This window comes from Podarcis cretensis, assembly GCF_951804945.1.
Source record: "Podarcis cretensis genome assembly, chromosome: 3".
NCBI lineage: Eukaryota > Metazoa > Chordata > Lepidosauria > Squamata > Lacertidae > Podarcis > Podarcis cretensis.
In genome coordinates this window covers 90,793,665-90,810,884 of record NC_137172.1, presented here as the reverse complement: position 1 = coordinate 90,810,884, position 17,220 = coordinate 90,793,665, and the positions used below count along the sequence as shown (strand labels likewise).

The 17,220-nt window shown below is 41.4% G+C and overlaps 1 protein-coding gene across 17 annotated transcripts in view; it reads left to right on the top strand.

The window, feature by feature from the left end:
• The first annotated feature begins 4,160 nt into the window (after positions 1-4,160).
• The window catches only part of PHF3 (PHD finger protein 3), a 44,466-nt gene continuing 31,406 nt past the window's right edge, over positions 4,161-17,220 (top strand). For 2 of the 17 annotated variants that reach the window (XM_079970302.1, XM_079970290.1), the window contains exons 1-2: positions 4,398-4,470; positions 11,610-11,878. In XM_079970302.1, the coding sequence (XP_079826428.1) occupies positions 11,635-11,878 (244 nt within the window). In that variant the 5' untranslated portion in view covers positions 4,398-4,470; positions 11,610-11,634. Of the gene's footprint in view, positions 4,362-4,397; positions 4,471-4,741; positions 5,005-11,609; positions 11,879-17,220 lie in introns of those variants that run through there. The other 15 variants (XM_079970295.1, XM_079970306.1, XM_079970299.1 and 12 more) reach the window with 14 other exon arrangements.

Genomic DNA, 17,220 nt, shown 5'->3' with positions numbered 1-17,220 from the left:
TTGCAGTGCACCCGGAATTTTATCTTTGGGGCAAGGGAGGGTAGGGAAACGCTCTGATTTACAGCTTCAATGAATATATTTGAAAGGGAAATCACAGTTCAGGAAGCATATTAATTTCCCTGTGGTAAATACATATTGGGTTCTTTCTCTCCCCCCCCCCCTCTCTCTCTCTCTCTGTGTGTGTGTGTGTGTGGTGTAACTGAATTTGTTCTTAGTAACATGGTTCAGAAAAACACGGAAGCATTAAGCGTTTTTCAGTAAACTTATATTTGTAACATAAAATAGGATTATTATTACTTAATAATTTATAGTGTTCTGCAAAGCAACACTGTATTTTTAAAAACCAGTAATTTAACCGTATATGGTACACACCATTCTTCAGAGCTCGCTGCTTGGATCACGAACGTGCAAGTAACATTTTACCATCTATTTCAGTATATCCACAATATTTCTCCCAAGACACACAAGGCAGCAACACTATTTTATCGGGACAAATGCATTGGAAGTATCTTAATATACTGGATACTTTGAGCAAGTTCTTTAGCGACATGTTGAATCTTAAGGACCAAACATCCTTAGGAAACCCACCAGTTCTGTGTGTAATTCAAAGTTTTGACTTTGGCATAGAGAAAGCCCTACATTAACTGAGTCCCAAATACTTAAAAGATTGCCTCTTCTTATACAGACAAGTTTGAGAGTTAAGAACTGCAGAGGAGGTCTTGTTAGCAATTGCACCACCCTTGAAGGTCTCCCATTCTTAGGAAGTCTCTACCTTTAGATATGTGACTTGTGCAAACTTGGGGGGGGGGGGGGGGAGTGTTCCTTAGAAACACAATCCTTTAGGAATGTTTCAATGATTGTTTACCCAGCTGCTGGTGACAGTGGTGACGATGGAATGATTGAAGCGATTTATGTTTTATTGTACAATAAATGGACCTGGCAAAGGGCAGGCAATGCACTTTATGGATGAACAAAAGCAAAAAAAACAACAAAAAAAACCCCCGGCCCTATAGAAGAAGCTATGAGTGCACTGCTTACCTGCAGAGGCACAGCAAAGGAGGCAGCTGAGCCATGTGGTGTGCTGGGTTGATTATATGCCTGCAGTGGCCAAAGGCCAGTGATTGTAGTTTTGCGGTACCTACCTATGCCCAGCCATGTGCTCAGATAGAGGAGAAGAGGAAGATGACTGACCAAACCCAAAGAGTGCACTTACAGTTTCTCATCATCCTGGAAAAAAGTGACAAGTGGGGTGCCACAGGGTTCTGTCCAGGGCCCCTTGTTCTACGTCTTTACAGATGACTTAGATGAAGGAAGTGCAGGGATGCTCATCAAATTTTCAGACGGCACCAAACTGAGCGGAATAGCTAATGCCACAGAAGATAGACTCAGGATTCAATATGACCATAACAGATTGGTGCCATCTGAGCCAGAACTAACAAAACGACAAATGTAAGGTTCTGCACTTAGGCAGAAATATTCAAATGCCCAAATATAAGATGGAGGACACCTGGCTTGCCAGTAGTGTGTGTGAAAAGGATCTAGGAATCTTCGTAGACTACCAGGTTAACAGTCAACAGTATGATGCAGCAGCAGAAAAAGCTGTGGTAATCTAGGCTGCATCAGCAGAAAGATTGTGACCCAATGAAGAATTGAGAGACATGCTCTGTTCTGCTTTGGTCAGACCCCAGCTGGAGTATTGTGCTCAGTTCTGGATGCCACAATTTGAGGAGGATATTGACAAGCTGGAATGTCTACAGAGGAAGGTCTGGAAACTAAGCTTTATGAGGAACAGTAGAAGGAGCTGGGTACATTTAGCCTGGACAATAGGAGACTGAGGAGATACGATAGCCATATTTGAAATCTAAATGGCTGTCACATGCATTCTATGGAATTCAAATTGTAATGCAATAAAATATATAAGGAAAAAAGAAGTTATAAAATACAATTAAAAACTGTACGGCATCTAGCACAGTACGTTACAATTGCCCCTGAAAGACCAGATGCGCAGCCTGGGAGTCATTTGGGATTCTCAGCTGTCCATGGAGGCACAGGTCAATTCTGTGTCCAGGGCAGCTGCCTACCAGCTCCATCTGGTATGCAGGCTGAGACCCTACCTGTCCGCAAACTGTCTCACTGGAGTGGTGCATGCCCTGGTTATCTTCCACATGGACTACTGCAGTGCACTCTATGTGGTGCTACCTTTGAAGGTGACTCAGAAACTACAACTATTCCAGAATGCGGCAGCTACACAGGTGACTGGGCACTGGGACTATATAACACTGATCCTAAAGGATCTTCACTGGCTCCTAGTACGTTTCTGAGCACAATTCAAAGTGTTGGTGCTGACCTTTAAAGCCCTAAACGGTGTCGCTCTGGTATACCTGAAGGAGCGTCTCTACCCCCATTGCTCAGCCCAGACACAGATCCTCAGAAGCGCTTCTCAGGTTGCAGAAATCTTGCGATCCGACTGGACTTCCGCAACGGATCCTGTCTGCAACCGGAGGTACCACTGTATTTTCTTTTTGGTTGTATGCTTTTTGATGTATTTTATTTATTGTGTATGACTACTTTTGTTATGTTTGTAATTATGTAATTTTTTCAGCATGGTTTGAACTATGGAAGGGTGGCCTACAATTAAACTTATATAGTGGTACCTCTGGATGCATCTGCGGGTTGCGATTCGCCGCTTCTATGCATGCACGTCGTCATTTTGACCGTCTGTGCATGAGTGAGCGAGTGAGTGAGTGTGCTCACTAGAAGGACAGATCGTAAAGCTGAGGCTCCAATACTTTGGCCACCTCATGAGAAGAGAAGACTCCCTGGAAAAGACCCTGATGTTAGGAACGATGGAGGGCACAAGGAGAAGGGGACAACAGAGGGCGAGATGGTTGGGCAGTGTTCTCGAAGCTACGAACATGAGTTTGACCAAACTGCGGGAGGCAGTGGAAGACAGGAGTGCCTGGCATGCTCTGGTCCATGGGGTCACGAAGAGTTGGATACGACTAAACAACAACAAAAAGCTTTGTGTGGCAAAATACACACCTCTCTGAAATTTGTTTTTGGATCACAGCACTTAACTACATGATGGAATGTAGCTGTATTGTAAAATTAAAAGTCCATGCAAATAGAAAACTAGATACTAGGGAGATCATAGGTATTAGGTTAGCTGTCTGCTTGATATGTTATCTTTGTACTTGAATTGGTTTTCTTTTCCATGCACTCCCTCACTAGTTATGCAGTGCAGGGGAAATTTTATCATCTCACCCAGATGTGTGTTTTGTTGTTGTTAAGTAGGCCTCAGAGGAATTTACTTCTGAGTAAACATGTTTTGAATTGCACTATTAGTAACAGCAGTCCCCACAGGCCTCTGGGATTTAGGGAGAGCTAAGCGTGTGATTTTCTGTGTACTATTTGAGCCTTAGCACCTCTAAGCTATTTTTAATTTATCTCCAATTTTAAAAAAACAAAAATCCTGCACTTCAGCAAGTACCTTCAAATTAAGTGATAGGCCATCTTAAAGCTAGCAGCACACAGAGAAGTACAACTGTGCCCCTATTTCGATGGTTATAACATTCTCTTTCAAACATATTTATTTAAAATACATAAAAGGAGGGGGGTAGGGGTGGAGGCGGCACACACATGAATTTCCTTAGGAGACCTTTTACGTAAACAAGCTCCATGTCATAGCGAAAGGCTCTTCAGGCTGCCACCCCGCAGGCATTTGCCGGGAAGCAAATCCCATTGAGCTAAGTAGGGTTTACTTCCGAGTAAAACGTGCGTTAGGTGGTGCACCGTAAACGTTAAGAAAAGTGAAACCCGGGGGAGAGGGTCGCACGAGAGGAAGATATTATTCAGCAACAACAGTCAGCAGCACAAGTCTGTACGCAAGAGGAAAAGAAGAAACAAAACAAATTAACCGTCCCACGCTCAGAAAACTCGAAATATGTTTATTTATTACGGGAGATGGAAGGCAAGCGCCCAAAGCGCACGCGCAAAGCCACGCGCAGGGTAAAACAGCGCCGTCACGTGACCTCGGCCTCCGGCTCTCACTACCGGACGCTTTCAAGTGAGGCACGCGGCCAAGCCGGCCCACGAGCGGGAGAGACCACCTGCTGGGCGGGAGTGGCGGCGGGGGGGGGGGAGTAGTACTGAATTTCTTTCCCCCTTTAGCCAGGCGAAGCAGTCCCGCCCGTCCGTTCTTGTCTCCGCCCACTTCCAACTCCCACCCCCTCCGCGTGCCCTTTCCACTTCCGCACAGCAGCCAGCCAGCCAGCCAGCCTTCCTTCCTTCCTTCCCTCCTCCTCCTCCTCCCCCCCTCATCCCTCCTCCCCGGCCTGGGGCTGCGGAGCAAGAAGAGAAACGTAAGAGAAGGGAGGGGGAGGGGAGAAAAAGGAGCGGGGGGGGGGAGAGGAAAAAGAAAAAAACCAGTAGCCGGTCAAGAGAGGGAGCGCGTGCCCCTAGCCGAGGCAGGTAAATATAATCTCTGGGCGGCGGCGGTGGCGTTAGGAGGAGGGGGTCAGGAGCGCGGCCTAGTTGGGAAGCTTCGCGCGGCGGGGGCTGAGGGTGGGGGGTTACTATTCGTAGTGAACGGATCCGGCCTCGCGCGTGCAGCACTAACCCCCCCCCCTCGCCGCCACGAACGAGCCTCCGCCCGAACCCCCCGTCATCCGGGTCTTCTTGCATTCTGTTTTAACCACCGCCTCCCCCCCCTCCACGCCGGGGGGGGGCTGCCTCCTGACCCCGCCCCCTTGTGCGCCCCCTGTCAGGCTTTCCCCAGGAGCAAGGGCCCCTCGTGCTCCCCTTGGAGGGCCTGTGGCACAGCTTCCCCATCCCTTTCCCTCCTGTTCCGAATCCCACTTCGCTACTCCCTTTGGGGGCTGCTAATTCATCCCGATTTTCCCCTGCCCCCCCCCCCCAGTTTAACAGTGTTAGCTAGCCATTTTTTAAGCCATGGTGGTTTACTCAGCAGTAAGGCCAAGCGAGTCCAATGAGACTTCCTCCTTGGTAAGTGTTTTAGGATTTCGGCCTTTTTTTTTTTTAGTGTAGAATTGTTTATTAAAGTATCTGTTAAACTGCCTTTCATTAGTTAGCTATATTGTGCTTGGGGGTTGAGGGAGAAGGGGTGGTGGTTCCCAGCGGTCATGCAAGCATAAGACCCAGTCATAATAGCTTAAAAATGCAGCAGGGCAGATCAGACAACTAAAATGCTGTCACACAGAAAAGTGCTGTAAGTCAGAAGAAGTAAGCCCCCTTGAGCTCCATAGAACTTAACTCTCATGTGTATAGTAGGGATGGAGAAGCTCTGCTTCCTTGGATGTTGTTTGACTCTAGCCCCCATCGGCCCTAGCAAACATGGTCAGATGTCCAGGCCAGGGATGAAGGGAGTTGTAGTGTAGTAACATTCGGAGGGACACAGATTCTCCAAATCTGGTGTATCTCCATCTCTGTGTTCACCCTGCAGATTTCATTCCTGTGGTGATGGTTATTTATCAACATGCTTGTGCAGTGTGTGTGTGTTGGTCCAGAGTAACTACTGTTCTTGAGGATCACTTGGACTTGCATTATCACACTTTACACCTAAGCATGCATTGAAAAGGTAGAGAAAATAAGGGTGGCTGAGTATTTTGGTGAATAACTAATTGGCAACAAATGTTCTTACGTATACACCCTTACCTTTGCCTTGCTCCAAAATCTCTGCCCATTCCCAAGTGTTCAGAGTGTTTAGCCAGTAGTATCACCTGACTTTTTATTACATTACTCAAGCCTATCTTCACCCTCCCACTCAGTGATCAGCTGCTCATATGCTCGTTCCTGATGGTTTTTGAATTTGCTACAGTAGTGTGGTCTATACGTTGATGTCTTTTTCTTAATCATCTGCAGATTAGCTTCTCTAACAAACCTTGGATGTTTTCACTGATATTTCTTACTGATTGCATCCTAAGCATTTCTGGCCTTTCAACTTGAAATGTGCATATTTAGAACCTTCTCAAGAATTAGATTTTTATACTTTTAAAGTGTAAGTTTGAGAATTGCTCAGCCACTTAAAAATCTTTCACCAAATGTAAGATACGCTTTTATAGTATAACATTTTTATTTATTATTTATTTTATTTATTTTATTTTATTTATACCCTGCCCTCCCCGGCCAAGACCGGGCTCACATCAGGTACAAAAACAATTGATTAAAATACTACTTAAAATGCAGCCACATTTCAGTGGAAGCCCAGATTAAAAACTGTTTGGGGGGAGAAAACGTCAAATCTTCACCAAGGCCGATTATCCAGACTGGTCCTACATGAGCCAGAAAAGCCAGGGAAGTCCTAAAAAAGGGATTCCATCACAGAAGGAAAAGGAAAGAAGGGGAGGGCATCAGGCTGATTCCAAGCCAAACGCCAGGTGGAACAACTCTTACAGGCCCTGCGGAAAGAAAGCAGATCCCGCATGGCCCTGGTCTCATGAGACAGAGCGTTCCACCAGGCCAGAGCCAGTGTTGAAAAGGCCCTGGCCGTGGTTGAGGCTAATCTGACTTCCTTCAGTTTTTCAGACTTGCTTTATTTTAGCACTAGTTCATGATGTAATTCTTCATTGATGTATTTATGTGTTTTAATGTTGCTGGTTTATGGTTACTTTAAGAGCAAGGTTTTTAGGGATGCCTAAAACATACTCTGATCCATCTAATGATATGGAGAATTGGTTTGGTTGCAGCATTCAGACATGCTGTGAAAAGGCTGCAGATCCCCCGCCCCTCAACTTTCCATCTTGTTCCTCATCAACTTCCTCTGTGATCAAATGCTACAGATAATTTGTTATTATGCAGTTATAGCTATCACATGTTCAGGTCTTAAACAGCCCAGACCAGTTGTGTTTATTGAGGAGCCCTACCGATTTTGGGGGGGAATTTACAGAAGCCGTAGTTCCACCTTGTAAATGGTAATTTTATGTCTTGTGTGATCTGTGGCCAGAAGGGGAAACTTCTCAAGAATTAAAGCACAAGGATGAATTATAGTTGGGCATGAGAAATGTTACTGCTGCACATTTTGCTGAGTGCATCCATAGCACTTGTGTGTTTTGTGATCTCTCAGTAGCCAGTAGGTGTGTGTGTGTGTGTGATATATAATTAATTAATTAATTAATTAATTACAGCCTCAGTGCATTGGTTGCTTATTCTGTAGTGTGTATAATGGGCTAAGATGGAGAAAGTACTTTGATTCAGGAAAAAAAATACAGTATTGGAAAGTGTTGCCACAATATAGCCATGCCACTGAAATTATGTACAAAATAAGCAACAGAAAGGGATGCAGGTCATGGCAGTTAAATTGATCTGAAATATTAATTGTATTAATTTACAGATAATTTTCAGGTTGACTTTAACTGGAGTTTCCGTTTAATCTACTTTGGCTTGTAAATAAAGTAAGAAATTCTTACTGTTGTTGGTACTGTGCTTTCTGTATCATTTCCGTTGCATCTCTCTACCCCAGCCATAAAAATTTGTTCTTTTTTCCCCCTGTACTGTTCCAGTGCTGTGACCTTGCATGTTTTCATGTGGAGCACCCTTCTCACTGTAGAACTTCAAAGATTTCTCCCCTCCTGCCCCAACATACACATTTTAGAGTAGAGTGCTCTTTTGGACTGTATCATCTATATGCCAAATCAATGCCCTAAAGGTTTGAAGAGAGGTCTTTAGTAGCTGCTTTGCAGTCTTGGAATTCATTTTCCTTAGAGTTACATAGTGGTTCAAGTCTCAGTGTTTATTGGATACACTATCAGACTGGAAAAGGGTTAAGCAGATGTACTTTTTAAAGTACTTCTAAAAACATGGTTATTTTATTCTGATGGGTTCACGGTGTCATACTTTTAAATCACTAATATGTGTGTTGAGATCTAGATAACGAATGAGATAGAAATTGATTGAAATAAATGAAAATGTGCACTACCCCAGTCCTTAAAAACTACATATAAGTTTGCATGCTTTAAGGCATTTTGAGATGAAAACAGTTCGTTCTGTGTTTGGAAGAAGTATCTTGGTTGTATGGCACATTTGTCTGGGCTAGCTTGGAAGATGACAAAATGAAACTGCACACCTGACTGAATTGTTCTAGCCATAGATCCTTGTATTCCGGCTTTTGATTTCCTGCTTGATTATGTTGATGACTAATGAAGTGTTTCATATGATCACCATGGCTTCTTTTAGCCTTTCAGGAAGGCATGCCAAACTTGGTGGCCCTATATTACAGCCTTCTGGAAGGCTTATAAACATGTTGTTTTTTGCACCCCCAAGCAACACAGGTGGATATACCATAGTTGGGACATAGCTCCTTAAAAGTTGTTCAGATTTGGTAGTTTACCCTCAATTTTTGGAAGTGTAGACAATTCAGTTGTGCATGAACAATGGTCAAAGCATGAATTCTTTACATAGAAATTCAATTTATTTCTATGGTACTTACTTCAAGCAAGTGTGCTAAGGATCAAGGGAAACTGCCCCATATGAAAGAGCCTGACTTACTTTGGTTGAGTTTACTGAAATTTCAACTATGGTTGCAGTGTGTTGATGTGTGTGCTTTTTTAAAAGGGAAGTGGCAGAGCAATCTAGTATTGTTTTAAAGTACAGCTGAACAAGTGAAGAAACTTTAGCTTGGAAGTGTTGTTTCCTTAATTTTGGAAATTAAACTTGTTGACTTGAAATACATTGTGATACAACATTGATAATATTCTGTATTATCTGCATAGGCAAATCTTACTCATAGTGCAGTCCTCCACAAATCATGGGTACTGACTGAAGTTATGAAAACGTGACCTACTACTTGTGGTTTTGCTTAATCACCTGTTGAGTGAAATTGTCTGGGGTTTGGAAGGCACAAGACACCTTTAGTGAGATTGAAATTAATATGACATTCAAATTCCACTTTGGAATCTGTAAAGGTGGATTTTGAAATCAGATATTGGCTTAAATATTTTGAATCACACTTGTGGGTGGGTTCTTATTTAATGTTCACAATTCATCCTTGACATTTTGAAATGTATTTTTAATCCTTAGACACTCTAATCAAAGAGAAGGCAACATCTTTTTTTTAAGCAATTGAGAATTAACTGAGGCATAAGTATATTCATCACTGCAGTTCCATTTCTGCTGTGTTCTGGCTCTGTCCTGGCATCTAGAGATTGTGGGTAGTGGATTGTGGTTGCAATTGGACCCATGCCAGTCACAAAGTGTGCCTGGCACCTTGCTAATTTCGAACACTGGAGATAGGCCTTTGGTCTGATTCAGCAGTACTATCCTTGTGTTCTTAAGGCACTTAAAAACAGCAGAAATTATCTAGAATTGTTGTGATTTCCTGAGGATTGTTGAGAGATAGCTTCTTCATATGAGCTTGGGCTGCTTGGGTCTCCTCCAATAGTGGGTCTATAACTTGCAAATGGTACCTTGAAGATTATGGACCTCAAGGCTTTTGTATATCTTTTAGAATCTCCTGGACTGCAGATGATCTGGGACACCTAACTAATGTTAAATTGAGTGGAGAATAATATTTTTGTTTTTCGTTCTCTGTAATATTCCTTATATTGATAGCAGTTGCAGTGCACAATATGTAGTGCACAGTATAAAAAAATGTAGGGACTGGTCACTCTTTGAGTTTGGAAGATTGCTTTGATATTTTACCAACTAGAAGTTACCATTCCTCCTAGGAGTTAGCCATGAGTGTTGAGTGATGGATACTGGTGGCAGAGAGAGCATAAGGGAATGGGGGTGTCTTTAGCCAAAGACTCCCATTTGCAGACATCGGCTAACTAAACAGAATGCTTCTATTTGAAAAATGACCCAGCTTCTACAGAGACAAGAGCTGATATAAGATAGATACAAAGCTGCTGCTTAGACAAATGCTCATTAGAGCATTCAGAGACTTCAAGATTTTTACAATGATGCATTGTTTCAGATAAGAGTCCTTTACAGGTGATGCCTTGTGGATGTAGCCCTTTAAATAGGCAAGATGAAGTAACCAATGCTGGTTCCAAAGTTGTAAATGTCTTGTGAACAGAAACAGCTTCCTAGCGTCCTTATAATAGGAAACAACAGTGTACCTTGTGGTATATCATAATTACTGCCAAAGGTTTTTGTGGCAGACCTCAAGCACAACAAACTCTCATTAAACTTGAATTGAATCCTTACAGTTGGTGGCTTCAGTCAAGCAGTTCTATGACAATGCAGTTAGTGTTATGACTTCTGCATAATCAAATTGAAAAGCAACAATTACCTGAAGTAATCACATTTACCTAATTAGAAAATGGCTTTCTTTCAGTAGGCAACGCTTTAGAAGCTTTGCCAAAAGTGTGGTGGCCATGATGCTTTTGAGTCTTTAGTCTAGTTTGCAGAGATTCTAAAAACTTGCCCAACAATTGAAGGTTTGACTGTTGAAATTGAAGCTTATAAGGGGAAGTTCATCCATCTCCTGTACATTTCCATAGGATTTACTGTTTTCTGTATGCAGACATAAAACTCTGCTAAGATTCAGCTCTCCTTAGACTTGTTGCAGTTGCCTATCATAACTGTAAATGGTAGAGTTTTATATGCTCTTCATATTAAAAGGGTCTTTTGAATTGAGGCTGGTTTCAATGCAACAACTTATGTCTGGAGAGATATGTTAGTCTGTGCTGATACTGTTTTATCTTGGATAAGAGCTTCATAAAAGCTACTCTAACTTTTATAATAAGGCTTAATATTATTTTTCATGTATTAAATTGAATTAATCTAGGAATACATATCTTAACTTGTTTTGGATTGAAAGATGGCTGTCACATTATGATGGCAGATTTTGACATATCTGAGATACTGATTCTCCCTTCAGATTACAGTTTTTTTCAAGTTAATATACAACTTAGTCAACTTCAGTGGGGATTTAAAAAGATTAGCTGCCTATTTGGCAAGATGATCAAATAAGAATCATCCAGATTTGAATGCTTTACTTTTTAATGTAAACCTAGGGCTGATGTACACTTCTGGTGGCAAATATGGGTCTGCAAAACTTGACTGATCCTTGCAGCTAGATAGGGGTGGGGTTTCAGTTTCTAGGGGAATAGAAGCAGGTGGGTATGAGGTACTTAATTCTTCCCTTGCTGCTTTTGCTCACATAACAATTCTTTTCTCCACAGTTTTTTCTCATTTTATGTGGGAGACCCCATACCTGGGAAACTTTACTCAGAGAAAAAGAGGTGCAGGAGGGGGTTTCAGGGAAAAGCAGTGGGCAAGGGTATGTTCTGAGACCCTTTACAATTATTTTACTTCAGGCTTCTCAAAAAAAGTTTGCAAAGTTAGCAAGTGGGGAAAAACTATAGTGCTTTTGTTCTGTAAATATGGCCCCCTCCGTGGCTGGGGTTACCATGTGTGCATTCGACCCATATATAAAGTTCACCAAACCTAAAAGTAAACTGCTAAGTTTTTTGTTGTTGAAAAATATTTTAAATAAAGCAAATACAGTTTTTTAATAAAAAGAGAAAGAAACAATTTTTGAAGAGGTATTCAAAATAGTAAAAAGCCAGATCAAATTTATTATTAATTTTTAGGTAATTTTATAATTCATAGCTTATTTTTCTTATGGTATTTTTCTTGTCTTTCTATAGGGATTAAAGACACACAGGAGTCTTCATGGATATAGTTGATACATTTAATCATTTAATTCCTACTGAACACTTAGATGATGCCCTATTTCTAGGATCCAACGTGGAGAATGAAGTCTGTGAGGATTTTAGTACAAGTCAAAATGTCTTAGAGGATTCGCTGAAGAACATGCTCAGTGATAAGGACCCTATGCTAGGATCTGCAAGTGCTCAGTTCTGTTTGCCTGTTTTGGATAGCACTGATCCCAATTTCCAGATGCCTTGTTCAACAGGTAAATCTTAATATTTTTTAAGTATACACTTTTGAATAGAGCAGAAGCTGGTGGTGTTCCATTTTGCTCTGATAACATGAATCCTTTCCCCCCGCTCTGCTTCATGGCTTGGAGCCTAAGGTTAAACCACTAGTTTTCCTTCACTTCACTTGAAGTAACCATTATATTTATTGAGGAGCTTTAAAATAAGTTGTGGAGAGGAATACTTAGGATTATTTTCAGATAGTGTTTATCTTACAAAAATAGGGATTTGGTTTGCATAGCATTGCAGTTTTAGGTTGCACTTGTTTCAGAAAGCGTACCTCTTGATTTGACTGAGGTACTTTCATTTCATTTAACACTTAATTTTATACCGCCTTTCTGTATTCCTATACACAAGGCAGTTTGCAAACTGAAGAAGCAACAAAATAGACGGCAAAGATCACACACCTAACAATCTGATCCAATACAAAAAAGTCATGATCAAAGCATAACTTTAAAATAAACAACTTGCATTGAGTAAAGCAATATTCAATAATCCATTAGAATATAATAGTAAATAATAAAATTAAATATCAGCAAATAATAGTTAAATAGTTTGCACTTAACAATTGCAATAAATAATTACTAAACTATAATCAATAAAACTGATGGCAAATTACCATGCATAAAATACCACAAAACATACAGCACCATGTAAAAGGATCAAATTGAGAAACAAGGACACACAACTTATGAAGCTATTAAAAAAAAGAAGCCCTGAACTCTTCTTCTCTCTTCCCAGCTGTTTCTGTTCTTCTCAAAGTCATTGTCTGGGAAATACACCTAGGGCTGGAGGGTGGGGCAAAGCAGGTGGAAAAAGCCATTGCCTGATGGCCAGCACAAGCTCTCCCCCCCTCACTGTTCTTCATTTGGAAACATCTCTCTTATGAAGGCTCCTCCCAGTGGCAGCAAATTGTCGTTAAAGGGTTTACAGAGCAGATTGGATATGCATTCATCAGGTAGATGGTGTTTCAGTGCAGAAAGTTTCCTTTGGATGACTTTTAGGGTATTTACTGTAAAATGGTTCTCTTGTTTGGGGTGGCTACTATGTTAAGTACTTTTAATGTTAAAATTTGATCATTCTATGGTGGTTCCCTGTGTAATGTCATCATAAATGATAGTACCTTATGGAGCAAGTTGACTGCCAGCCAGGAACAATAGGGTTGAATGGAGCGCAGAGCCACTGGGCCCTTCTGCTTCCAGTGCTCAGGACTAGAGGTAGGAGGTACAGTGGAAATGTTATTTTCCACTGCACCGTTATCAGGCTGTCTTATACTGGCAGTGAGTGATCTACCACCTTTTTTTAGGGGTTCAGGTCAAAGTTGTTGAGCTTTTTTTAGAGAGGGGAAGTGCAGCTGGGAAAATAGAAGTAGAAGGAGGATCAAAAGATTGCTGTGGATCTCCCTCTTCCACTGACTGGCAGTAGCTCTTCAAGATTTCAGGCAGGAGTCTTTCTAAGTCCTACCTGGAGATGCCTGGAATTGAATTTGGGACTTTATATATGAGAAGCAGATGTTCTGCCAATGAGCTGCAGCGCTTCGTGCAAAGGAACACCTCAGAGATTGTAGCTTATTTAGGCTACTGATATATTGGAATCTATATATCTTTTTGCAAATAAGTACACATCTTTTTCAAACCCATGCAAGCATTCGGTCTCCCTTCTAAGCAAGTGTTTAGCCACCACATGATCCTAACATCCTGCTTTTCCCATGTTATTGTTGCGGGCAGCTCCTGTTCACCCAACTCCTCCTTGAATATTAGTGTGGAAAAGAATAGGAGGAATTTCATGGCATTTATTTATTTTTTATTTAACCATTTCTATACTGGTTAATTTAATATACAAATGCAATTAATTAAAAAACAACACAGTGCAGGGTTCATAAAAAGCAGTGTAAACCCACACAGCAGTGTAAAATCAGTAAGCAACACTTTAAAATTAGCAAGGAGTATACAAGATAGCTTTAAGAACTAAAAGCAAGGAATTTAAAAAGCCTGGGAGATGAAAAAAAAATGTTTTGCATATAATTGAGCATTAAAAGTGCTGATGAAAATTGAACTTCCATCCGAAGGCAATGTGTTTAAAACTCTTAAAAGAAACATTGGTCAGACATAATGATTTCCAGAGGGCTAACCACCTTAGGCAACAATTCTGTAGTTGCTTATTTGGGAATGAGTGGGGCACATTCAACTCAGTAGGACTTATTTCTGAGTAGGATTGTATAGGAACTTTCTGTTAGTCTGTTGCAGCAACAGTTTTGAACCATTTTAAGACTAACTTGGCTTCTGATGAAATTGACTGTAGTCCACAAAACTTTATACCATAATACAGGTGTTAATCTTTAAGGTGCCACACTACTGTTTGTTTTCATGGGTCACAGTGTAGCAAATGCTGTTGTTTTGAAGAAACAGTTGAAGAAACTAGTCTTTAACTATGCTTTTATCGTCTTTTAATCAATGAACCTTACACTAAATGGCCTTAGTAGAAAATTACTGAGTACTTTTCCAGTCCAGGATTCCTGCTATGGCCACGGTGGGCTCCTAATAATGGTATTTTTATACTTGGGATTTGGTTGGGGACAGAACAGTTACGCAGAGATGCAGAAAAAGCAACCCCCCGTTATTACTTTTTGGTAGACACTGACAATTTCTTGCAAATATTGTTGGAAAATAGTAGTAGCTGTGTTGACTTTTCTCTTTTGATCACTAACTTTGGCAGATTTTGTAGAAATGGAATTGATCAAACATTTTACTAGCAATTTGGCTTATACTTCCATCTCTTCCCCATTAAGTTGTGCATGCTGAGCAAGCGTTGGATGTCTAGCCAGAAAAGTCACAGTCCTAGTTAGAAATAGGTTGGTGGTAACCAACATGGCAGTGGCAACCTTTGTGTTCCAAATTTCAGTGGCACCCTGTGTGATGCCAAAATATCCCCCCCCCCAAGCCCCACTCCCCGTCTCTCACCTTCTATTGGATGTCATAGTTGTGGTGCCTCATAGTTGCCCCAGTGTGACTGCACCATTTGTGCTCCCTTAGATCTCCCATTGAACATACTGTACCTTGTTGAATGCATGATATCTAGCTCCCTGGAATGCTGGGGTAAGGGAGATACAGTTTATAGAAGTTTCTGAAGCCCCTGGGGCACTTCACAGTTTAGATTTGATGTATCAAACTTAACTCTAGTAGTTTGTATCCAGTGGTGTCCTTCAAGCTGAAAGGTTGTTTTTTTAAATCCAGCATAGATTTTCAATCAGTAGGGAGGTGGGAGGAAATCTTTCCACTTCCTGCTCCCCCTGCAGCCACCCCACTCCATCTCCCATGCTATTGTAAAAGGTCTTTCAGTCCTTTGGAACAGAGTTTTGGGGGTGTGCATAGTGGAGGGGGAATCAGCAAAAATAATTTCCTTTCCCATTCCACTGATAAAAGCACCTGCTGGATCAAACAGTCTTTGATTAGTGTGAGGGACACTATTGGATTTAACAAAATTCTTTTAAGAACCTGACATGCATTATGTTATAACTTAGCAGGTGGCATTGATAGTTTCCATTGTCAGCTTACGCTTTTCTGAATTTTCAGTGGGCAAAATCTAATAGATAATTGAGTATCCTAGGGTATATCGCAGGGTATTTTTTTATCTGAAAGACACTGAGGCATTTGTACATGTAGATTTCATAAATCTATTTTCTACTGAGCTATAAGCATCTGTTTCCAGTTTGGGCCTGCCTGATCTTATCTTGCTGGTGTTCTTGGTTGAATAGCAGATGGCGGCTCTTTTTCCTTTGGCCAGTGGATGAGGTCTGAGTTTCTGTTTTCCCTTCCTTCTGCATTCTTGGGGCAATTGGTAGCTGGAGCTGACAATTCTTTTGGCAGTTGTGGGGAAAGCATTTACCCTTGAGCTGCCCCTTCTATTCTCAATGGATGGGATGAGGCTGGTCTCCTCCTTAACATGATGTTCTTCCTGGGATGCTAGAGGAACACCTTCCCACTGGCCCTTGATATCCTGGCTGATCGTACAGAGCAGAGTGTGCTGCCTTTCAGTTCTACAGCCCCATTTTTTAATTAGCTTGCATAATATAAAGGCATCCTGTATATTAGGGTTGCCACACGTTTGAATTTTCCCGGTCATATCGAGAATACTGCAGCTGCAAGCAGCGTCTGGGCAGAAATCGGCTAAATGTGTTGGAAGATCTGGACGTATGGCAGCCCCTGTTGGCTGGGTCATTGTTGCTGATTTTCCTTAGAAATAGCTCAAAAATGTCTCATTTCTTTGCAGTTTTGCAAAAAAAAGCTCAACTTTGGCTCAAAATAAGAAGTTCAACAACTTTTTTGTCTGGATTTTTACTTTTTGAAATATGGTAACCCTGCTCTATATATAAACATTGATGCCTTTTTCCTCCTTACCCTAATATTTGCCTCTAGTAGTTTGCACTGGTGGTTGACAGTTCTTACAGACCTACCATTGCATTTCTAAAAATATAGCTTTTGATATTCTAAGACCTTTGTTCTCTGAGCTATCCTCCTAATGATATAATAGCAAATGGAACTTTTTTTTTTGTATTTGCTTTGATATATGCTCCTAAAGGGTGTTTACAATCTGACATCTTGTTCCATGTCTTTCTCCCTTCCCCTCATCCCCTAGCTAGTGTAATACTAGTTAGCATATGCTTCTATGCTCTTTGGCTAGGATCCAGAGTTTCATACAACTAATTCTGTGCGCCCACTGGGGCTTTGACTTGTTTGCTGCATGACAAACTCAGGAGACTTTCCCAAGCGTGAAAGTTTATTGAAGTCAGAAATAATTTTTAAATAAACTTTATTGAATTGATTAAAATCCACTGGGTGAAAGTTATTGGGTTTCTTTAGATACTGACCATTGTTTCGTAGTGTGGTGAAGCTGTCCAGCAGGTTTTCTGTTTCCCTTGGCTCTCTTGCTTAAAATGCAAGGAAGACCCAAATGGATCCTGCTCTTCCATCAGTCTACCTAATCAAGCGAATGACAAATGGTGAGCATTGTTAGAGGCATTTACCTTTATACTTCTCTTGGGAATGGTTTGGCTACTTGACATTTCTCTGCGTAGAGCAACCTCTGGATGCAGGTGCATGGAGGAGAAGCTTTCTGACATGGCATATCCAAACTTACAGGCAGGGCAATATCCAGGTGGCATGGGACCCAGGGCCCCCTGTTACATATTTATATATGTGCAAGTCTGCTTCTGAAACAGTACAAGGAGACAGAACCAGTGCTAGAAATTCTGGTATATCAGGTGGTTGCCAAATGGCACCTTGAATCTTATGTTGTGGTCGCTACAACAGAATGTCTGTTC